Here is a 9,889-nt window from a genome sequence, read left to right on the forward strand (position 1 = left end):
CCCTCTACGATTTTTACCCTCCACGCTGCCCTCCGATACTAAATTGGTGATCCTTTGATGCCTCAAAACATGTCCTACCAACCGATCCCTTCTTCTAGTCAAGTTGTGCCACAAACTTCTCTTCTCCCCAATACTATTCAATACCTCCTCATTAGTTACGTGATCTACCCACCTTATCTTCAGGGCATTTCATTACCTGCTGCCCTCGAAAGTTAAGCGCACACACACACTGGCAGATATGCAGATAGTTAAGTGAGTAGTTTAGATATAACCGAGAATTTTTCCAGGACTTGAAATAAAAATCTCCGCCCAGTAGAGAAATAATATCTGAACCTGATGTGATAACTGTTTGAGTCCGAATATAAAACGAAAACAAGTTGCGCCCGTCTAGCAGTAATTTGTAGTTTTTTCTACATCTGTGGATGAAGCCCGACCAACAGGCATTACATGCATTGATCAAAAATGATAGTACATTGAGAATGGCTAGTTTCTAGCTGAAATCTAGACCTTCCAATAAAATTTATAAAAGGACGACTGATGGCTGAAATCTATTGTTTACAAGTCAGTATAACAGTCGCTGCATGCAACAGGCTTCTGAATGGAAGGTAACCTGATCAGTTTGTAGTTTTTAATCAGGAGCGCCATCCTTGATGCCGTATTCGTAGGTATCTGGTATTTATTTGAGTCTTCTGTGCACTGTCAGCTAGTGAACAAAACACAATCAAGCAGAAAACTGGAATTGCTGTCTGGGTAAACTGCAAACATCCAAGAAAATAGAGAAGTACGTGATGTTTCCAACAGTGAGAAATCTTCTGATGGGGCAGCGGCTTCGTACATGTCTTAAGGAACTCTTGGACTGTTACTGACATGTATACATACAACGAGATTCAAAATCCCGCAGAAAAATTGCAAGAGCTGACAAATGAGCCACAATACGACAACATGGGAACAGGAACTTACGGTCCTGCAAGTCATCGTGAGTCAATGAAAGCTTAGGAACAGTAGAAACAATAACGAGAGCGATGCATTCGCGCTGTAAGTTCAGCAACTGTTGAAGAAAGCACTACCTGATATGCGTGATCATATCTGGACGTAGCCTGACGGAAGAACTGATAAGGCTGATGTGCAAGTGTGTCATGTACTCAGTGCCACATATTGCAAGCGTTGGATCGGAAACGGAGGTCCAATTGGAGCGGCTGATGCCTGGTGAACTTGGTAGAGTGCTCCAACACTTTATACGAAGATGTTATGCTTGTATTAAATGTGGTGTTCACCATTTTGAGCACCTTCTGTAAAGTACAACATTGTTACGTGAACAGCACATTGTCTTCGTTGAAATTAAGGTGCGTGTGCCTTCTTGTTCCTTACATTCTAAAGATTTTACTGCAGCTCAATACTACTTCGACGACCATTAGTCCATATTCCAAAGTTGATTTCGACTCGTCTATCAGCTCCTTCAGTTTTTGCTCAACCTTTGAATCATACTCTAAACACATCGACGCACATAATTTTGGAGTTCCCACGGCGTCGTTAGAGCAAATGGTCTCGTATATAAGGAAGTCGAAATGCCAAAAAGTGTAACGAGGGTCGACCCCTGATGCACGAACAGGCAGTCACACTGAACTCAAAAAATGAAACTTATTGCGCATAAATGGACGGGGGTGGGACGTTAGATACTTGATTTTCCCTTTGCCATCATCACTGGAAACAGCAAGAACGACGCAATATACATGTGGACTTCTTTCATCCTTTCCTAATCCGATGAGACCGATGACCTCGCTGCCTGGTCTCCTTCCCCAAAAACAACCCAACCCACTTTTTTCATCAGATCAGAAATAATCTGCTACTCACCTTGCAAAGTCTTATTGAGAGCGTTCAAGTGTGCAGTCAGATCAACTAAAAAGGCGAAGTCTACAATCCATTTTGGATCTTCTAATTTTGGCTTTCCTTTTTCCTTCAGGAACTCAACAATAGTGACTCTTAAATTGAAAAATCTTTCGAGGCATGATCCTCGACTTAACCAACGTATTTCCCAGTGGTAAATAACATCTCCGTACTTTTTGTTCAGTTCCATGAGAAACTGTTGAAACTGATGGTGTACTACGCCATGCGACTTCAAAACATATACTATGGTAACTGCCAACTTCATCACGTCTACAAATTTGCATACTTAGCACAAAGAGCTTCTTGGTGTACAAAACAATGAATTCCGTACAAATCTTCTGTCGATCATCCTAGTTTTTTACGCAACAATGCTACCAGCCCATTTTGAGCACCTCAAATTGCTGGCACTCCATCCATGGTGACCGAAACTAACATTTTCCAATTCAGGCCAACGGCTTCAACTGCCTCTTCAACTGCTTTTAGCAAGTCGGTACCCCTCGTTGTGTGCTTCATTGGTACTAAATCTAACAGTTCTTCCGTCACGTGCAAATTTGTGTCGACTCCACCAACATAAATCGCTAGTTGTGCTGTGTCCGAAATGTCGGTCGACTCGTCCAAAGCAACCGAGAATGCAATAAACTTGCAGGCACTATCAATTAACTGCCTTACCAGCTATGCGGCGAGCTATTGTCTGTCTGGAAAGGCTAATTTCACTAAACTTCTTTACTTCCTGTGGCGTCAAGAGTTCCGCCGCCTCAACAATACACTCCTTGATGAAATCACCATCACTGAAAGGCTTATTCACTCTTGCAATTTTGAGCGTTATTTTGTAGCCTGCTCTTAAAAACAGGTCGCTACGTTTGGTTGCAGGCTAAAAACAGGAAACAAAGATTGAGTGAACTCTAAATTCGAATTCTAACGACAAATATGTACAAATACAAACATCAGAAACAAAAAGATTTGTAGGTGGTACTCGCGTTCAGTCCGTCTCGCTGCATAACACTACGTCTTCTTAATTCCTCCAACTTGTTTGATCTATCAACCCAACTAAATCATTAAGTCCTTTGTGAGTGGTATTATAATGCCATTCTATTGGAAAGACAACAGTAAAATGGTTGTAGGAGAATCTGATGCCAGGTACAGGCTAATTGCAACAATGAAAGTGACACAAACACGATCAAGAAAGCATGCAAAGCTTCGTTTCCATAGATATAAGTGCAGCTCGTCAATATTGGCCTTTTGGTAAGCATGATTAAAAGACGAGACAGAAAAAAAAAACAGAAATATGAACTGTGTTCAGTGTGAGAAAGTCTCCGCTGCCACAAGAAAGGCGTTATGCATCACGGGAAGTATTACTGTCAATATCGTGAGAGGTATGTTCTACAGAGTATCAGAAAGCATACTACTTTCTCCCACATACAGCTTACGAAATGACACTGAGGTAAAAATAGAAAAAGTCGACCTTATACTGTATCACACAAACAGTCTTACTTCAGTAGATCAGAACTGATACAAAATGACTTCAGAAAATTAGTATAGGAATCTATCAAATTACAGGCATTTTACCGATGAATTTAAACGTTCTTTTACTTTTATGACGTTAGTTAGTATTTTTGCATTACTTTCTTTTCTATTACGGACACTTATCAACAGAATTCTGTATCAGCTCACAATAATGCTCCATGTTATCTGATGCTTTTAAGTTAAAATTCAGTGAAGTGCAGGATAGATCAGACATCATAATTACTGACTGAAAGTGAAACAACATTAACACTTCTTTCCACACTTGTTTGCCATATCTCGAAGCGGGAAGACTGGAGAAAGACTGACACATTTACAACATATAAAACACAACTGAATCCCAAGCTTTCCGAATTTTTAAAAGCTGTTGGTCAAGTGTTTGACTGACCCCGAAACATGACTCCCTATAAATTACGCAAAGGGCATCATCCGAATTTTCATAGACAAACTAAGAGTGGAGTGGACAAATGGGGAAGCAAATTCAACTATATGAGGTCTGTATACTTGTTTGAAAGTTAACCGGGTTATTAAGAAAAACTTTCTCACACTTTCAGGGCAAATTACGCTATGAGTTACTGTCCGAATTTTCGTAGCCAAACGAAGACTGGGAAACTGACAAACGGTGTACAAAACTGACCAACGGGAGATCTAGTTTTGCATAAAAGGGTTTGAGTGTTTGACAGTCATCCAGCTAAGGAAAACTGAAACATTTTTACCTATTTAAATGATGTGTCAAAAAGATTTCTCCTTTAAGGTCTAGCGGTTTTGCGCATAAAAAGTTGCATTCGTGTGATATTTGTCCCCAAAAACGGCATCGTTCGAACGAAGGGCTAAGCTGACAACATTTCGAGAACAGAAGACGCCAAGAAAGCAATTGAGGTGTCAGAAAGTTTGTTTCTTACAGGTGTATCTACTTAACGTATAAAGTACTGCGTTGGCGTGATATTTGATTTGTGCAACGGCTTCGTTCGTATCAAATACTACATTTAGCACATTTAGAGAACACCTGCCACCGTCGTTTGGACGTTATTTTATTATACTGTAACCACTTTCAGCGACTCTACACACCAGCTTCGGGCCTTAACTGGCGCTGATGGGTTGAACTCAGTTGGTAGTTGATGGTTACAGACGCGACATCGCTTTTACAGTATTGTACGGAAGCCAGTTCACAGATGTTGGCCACTGATGGGATCATACATACGATTGGAATTCAACCCCTTAACGTCAGTTCAAGCCTGACGATCGTGTATTGAGTCACTGAAAGAGCCTGGAATATAATAAAGTAACATCAAAACGACGGCTGCAGGCGCTTTATTTTATTACGCAAGCGAACGGCCGAAGTCTCGCAGCCCGTCAGTCCCAAAGATGAAAAAAAAAAATTCTAGGACAGTTTCATGTACACAACATGAAATACAAAAAAATAAAAAATAAAAAAGGAACGGTCAAACATTTTGTGAAATGATTTGTCTAAACGTAAGAAATAAAATACATTAGGGTAATACCTTGCGCGTGAATGAATGATACTCTCCAGCTAATTAGTTTCCTATTCAGAATGCACATTTTCTTTCCTGATATCTGAAGGATTTTGTGCTCGAAAATTTTTGAGGCTGAAAAAATGTTATAAATTTTACAAACATTTTGGCACAAATGATATAAATATGTCAAGTCCACACAGCAGCTCACCGCCGAGATGACATAATTTACCAGACAATATCGTCTAGTACTCACCAGAATTCAGAGATTCTAAGAGAAGCATTAAAAATAAAATTTTCGATCGGTACATCGTTTGCTGTACATGATTTAGAGCATCATTCAAAGGTGCGACAAACGTTTCTCTAATATATTTCATTTCTTACTTTCATTTCACGGAACATTTGACCGTTTTTATTTTATAAAGAAAATTTTTAGTCATTTTTTGAGGTCATTTCAAAAGTTTTGATACCGATGCATGTTTCTGTTCTGTTGCGGTTTTCCTCTCATGTCCTTTTCGAAACTGCATAATTAAATGTTTCTTTCCAGCATAAATGTTGTAATCAGAAACTTGCATTACACCATGATAATGACCACTTTCAAAAGTGTGTTATTTCCACTATCCCACTGGTTTACAGCATCCAGTACGCTGCATTATTTTAATATTATATCTCTTTTTCAGTTCGTCTGTTTTCACTTGTTTTAAATTTTTACTAAATGCATTATTGTTTAGGTATGGAGAATGAAGACAACCATCTCATATTTTTTAACAAGAATGATTTGTCGTAGTGTGTATTAGTACGTATCTTAACGATGATTCGTCAGGCAGTATTTTACATATCACATAATGTAATTTCTATAATTTATAAAAGCTGTGGAACACAACCAACGAAAAACATTTTAGAACTTAGAATTTGGCTTTTTATGAGTGTTATGCAGATGTGCTTTTCGTTTTTAAAATAATTCGACAGAGGGTCTTTTTACAGAAAAATGTACTCAGTCTCTGTTTACAGTATGGCATGTTAGCGGAGACTCAGAAAATGAGAGAAAGGAAAGATGACGGCTGGGAGAAAGAAAACAGTGTATGGAAGACGATCTACTGGCTTGAGAGAAAAACATTTTGTAATTTGTTCCTTGTGTTCCCAACGTAAGGAAACATACGTAAACCTGCTGCTGAGATACGAGAAATTGGTTAACAGTTTCTTCTTTGTTTTTATACAATTTTAAGTATGTTTTGGTTGTACAAGCACATCGTAAGTAGTCTGAAATAATTTCAGTAAACTTGGTGACAGGAAACGAGAGACATGAAGTTCAAGTTGGCAACAATGCAGTACAAAACACAAACGATGTTGAAGAAATAACGGTGACATATTGATGGGTAAATATGTTGTTACTGCAGGGCAGCAACTGCTGAGTACAGTAAACTTGCAAGAACTGGAAAGTACTATTCTGCAGAGGAAGACAAACTCTTGTACTTTAGTTTCATTAAAGAAGAATGTGAACATAAAAAGAAGACTTTGGAGGCATCTTTTCAAGAAGTTGGATATAAGTAATTTTGTTTTCAAGTCACGGAATAAATTGTTTTTATCGGTATTTACTACATGTCCTAACATAAGTTTTGTTCTGAACAATTATGTTGGATTGTCTGTGTTTGTTCAGGTCAGTCAAGAGCAGATCAGATACACTGACGGGTGAGATTCCGATGTATAGCGGTGTTGTACAACCCGCGGAAAATGCTCTTTGTAATGGATAAACATTTTAGTGCCTCTATAAACGCAATGAGGTATTGGCCACTCCGACATGAATACGGAGTGGCATTGGAGGATATTCTGAAAATTCTGAGACATACGTCTTTGTTTGAAGTGTTCTGTGTGATACCGTGACGATGCTAAGAGTTTCATGTAGTTTTTATCAGAATGACGGTGTATGCAATATAACTCAGTAACATCTGTGTAATAATTATATTTGTGCAAGTCTTGTACGGTGGGTGCTCTGCAGCTTGAAAGTATTTGTTAAAGTGCAGGTTCCTGTAGACCGTGCACTGCATTTGTCTCCTATTTCTCGACTTACATCAATTTTAGTATCATAAGCATTAGCGCACACGACATCTGACGCTCACGTACGTCGTCTTTTATATTTCTTCGACAATGTAAGCAAAATTTTCTTATTTTTTAGATCTGATATGTGTACATAAATTTGAATGTCCTCTTCATCAGATGCCTATATGCCCAAATAGTAACTTGGCAATTAATATTTTTTTAAATGCGGCCAGATGTCTTGCAACAAAGATTATACTGAAACTAATTTAGACCGCGGAACTATACGTACCTCATTTTGAACATAAAATGTCAGTTTGGGCTCAACGGGAGAAATTATATTTAATTTGTTTTTAAGTGTTGTGACAGAAGGTTTATTTCGATCTTACAACAGACGACAAGTCACTGATTTGGAGGAAGCGCTGTACAGACAATGCCTACACAATATGTGAATATAAGGAAATGGAATGACCGATGGTGACGATGAAGCGTGAGACTGGCAAGACGCCGTATAGCTGCGTGAATTATGAACAGAGTGGCAACACTACCTTCATCTTAGGCGCCGCCGCTGTGTGTGTACGGATTTGCACGGGGGAGTCGACAATAGCGGAGTTTAACAGGTGTTCCCGCCCGCGGGTTTGGGCGGCTAATTTGGCATGCAGGGCCGACAAAGGGCCGCGCTGAAGGGCTGGCGGCGGCCCTGCGGCCTCACCCCGCCCCCGCGGGCTCCGCTCCGGAGACTGGGCTGACGCAGCAGCGCGTGTGGCGGGCAGATGCGACGCGACCCCACGCCGGGGCAGGCAGGCTGGCGCCGGGCACCTACCAGGTCGATGAGCTGCGACAGGCGCAGGCCCAGCTTGACGAGCACCGTGTCCGTGTTGTTGCTGACGGGCCGGATGAGGCGGTTGTAGTTGGACAGCAGGTCGTCGTACAGCCGCTTGGCGTCCGGGTTGGCCACGGCCGGGTGCAGCAGCAGCAGCAGCAGCAGTAGCAGCGGCGGCAGCGCGGCCGCCATGCCGGCTCGGCTCTCGCTACTGGGGGCGGCGCTCGGCCATGCCCCCGTCTCGCCGCGCTGCGACCAGCGCCCCCGGCGTCGCTGAGGCGGCGGCGGCGTCGGCGGCGGCGTCGGCTCGGTGCGTGCTCGCAAGGCGCTGCGGCTACGGCGGGGCGCACCGACGCGTGCAGCTCGGGCGGCCGACCGGACCCGGCGGCCTGCGATGGTTCCCCGGGCCGCCACCGCCGCCCGGCGGCAGCACTGCGGCCCAGCTGGTGTGGCGGGGCCGCGGCTGGCGTCACGCTGCGCATGCGCACGCGTCTCCGAGGGGGCGCGTAGCGGGTCCGGTCTGGTACCAGCGCCGGTCACAAAAGATTCCTCCGTTCACACACGGCCCGTTCGAGAATACGAGGGACATTGCATCTAAAATTTGCACCATTTTCCTTTTTACTTACGATTTTCTTCTGCAATATCTCTTTACATTCGTTCAAAAAAAATAAAAAAGTGTGGCTCTGAGCACTATAGGTACTTAACTTTTTTTTAAAATCTCATTTTGTTCGCTTTCGTTTGTTGCATCTGCTCGGGGCGGGCGTCGTAACACATCCGTTTAAGATCGTTGTTGATAGATTAACTCAGTTTTTTTTTAATTACAGACGGCTGCTAATCCTCTGACCGAACACGCTGAGCTACCGTACCGGCCTCTTCTTAGGTCATCAGTCCCCTACAACTTAGAACCACTTAAACCTAAGTATGGACATCGCTCACATCCATGCCCGAGGCAGGATTCGAACCTGCGACTGTAGCGATCCCGCGGTTCCAGACTGAAGCGCCTAGAACCGCTCGGCCACCCCGGCCGGCCGTTCAATACAGTTTCCCTGCTTCTCTATAACAGAATCCCAATGTCTCTGAATCTGTATTACTCATTCAGGAGAACACTTCTCTTCATCTCTCGAATGGTGGCAGAAAACCCTTCCAGACATATACTACTGGCCATTAAAATCGCTACACCAAGAAGAAATGCAGATGATGAACGGGTATTCATTGGACAAATATACTAGAACTGACATGGCGTTACATTTTCACGCAATTTGGGTGAACAAATCCTGAGAAATCAGCACCCAAAACAACCACCTCTGGCCGTAATAACGGCCTTGATACGCCTGGGCATTGAGTCAGAGCTTGGATGGCGTGTACAGGTACATCTGCCCATGCAGCTTCAACACGATACCACAGTTCATCAAAAGTAGTGACTGGCGTATTGTGACGAGCCAGTTGCTCGGCCACCATTCACCAGACGTATTCAGTTGTTGAGAGATCTGGATAATGTGCTGGCCAGGGCAGCAGTCGAACATTTTCTGTGTTCAGAAAGGCTCGTACAGGAGTTGCAACATGCGGTCGTGCATTATCCTGATGAAATGTAGGGTTTCGCAGGGATCGAATGAAGGGTAGAGGCACGGGTCGTAACACATCTGAAATGTAATGCCCACTGTTCAATGTTCCGTCAGTGCGAACAAGAGGTGACCGAGACGCGTAACCAACGGCACCTTATACCATCACACCGGATGATAAGCCAGTATGGCGATGACGAATACACGCTTCCAATGTGCGTTCACCGTGATGTCACCAAACACGGATGCGACCATCATGATGATGTAAACAGAACCTGGATTCATCCGAAAAAAATGACGTTGTGCCATTCGTGCACCCAGGTTCGTCGCTGAGTACACCATCGCAGGCTCTCCTGTCTGTGATGGAGCGTCAAGGGTAACCGCAGCCATAGTCTCCGAGATGATAGTTCATGCTGCTGCAAACGTCGTCGAATTGTTCGTGCAGATGGTTGTTGTCTTGCAAACGTCCCCATCTGTTGACTCAGGGATCGAGACGTGGCTACACGATCCGTTACAGCCATGCGGATAAGATACCTGTCATGATTCCATATTCCGCCAACAGTCATTCGATCTCGACCAACGCGAGCAGCGATGTC

The 9,889-nt window shown here is 43.1% G+C and overlaps 1 protein-coding gene across 1 annotated transcript in view; it reads right to left on the reverse strand.

Moving 5' to 3' along the window:
* Positions 1-8,216, reverse strand: part of LOC124622709 (acetylcholine receptor subunit alpha-L1) — a 565,111-nt gene extending 556,895 nt beyond the window's left edge. The window contains exons 1-2 of the mRNA XM_047148499.1: positions 8,085-8,216; positions 7,735-7,983 (exon numbers count right to left, since the gene is read on the reverse strand). Coding sequence (XP_047004455.1) covers positions 7,735-7,983; positions 8,085-8,216 — 381 coding nt within the window. The remainder of the gene's footprint in view (positions 1-7,734; positions 7,984-8,084) is intronic.
* Between the last annotated feature and the right edge of the window lie 1,673 nt (positions 8,217-9,889).

Source organism: Schistocerca americana, chromosome 7, assembly GCF_021461395.2.
Source record: "Schistocerca americana isolate TAMUIC-IGC-003095 chromosome 7, iqSchAmer2.1, whole genome shotgun sequence".
Lineage (NCBI taxonomy): Eukaryota > Metazoa > Arthropoda > Insecta > Orthoptera > Acrididae > Schistocerca > Schistocerca americana.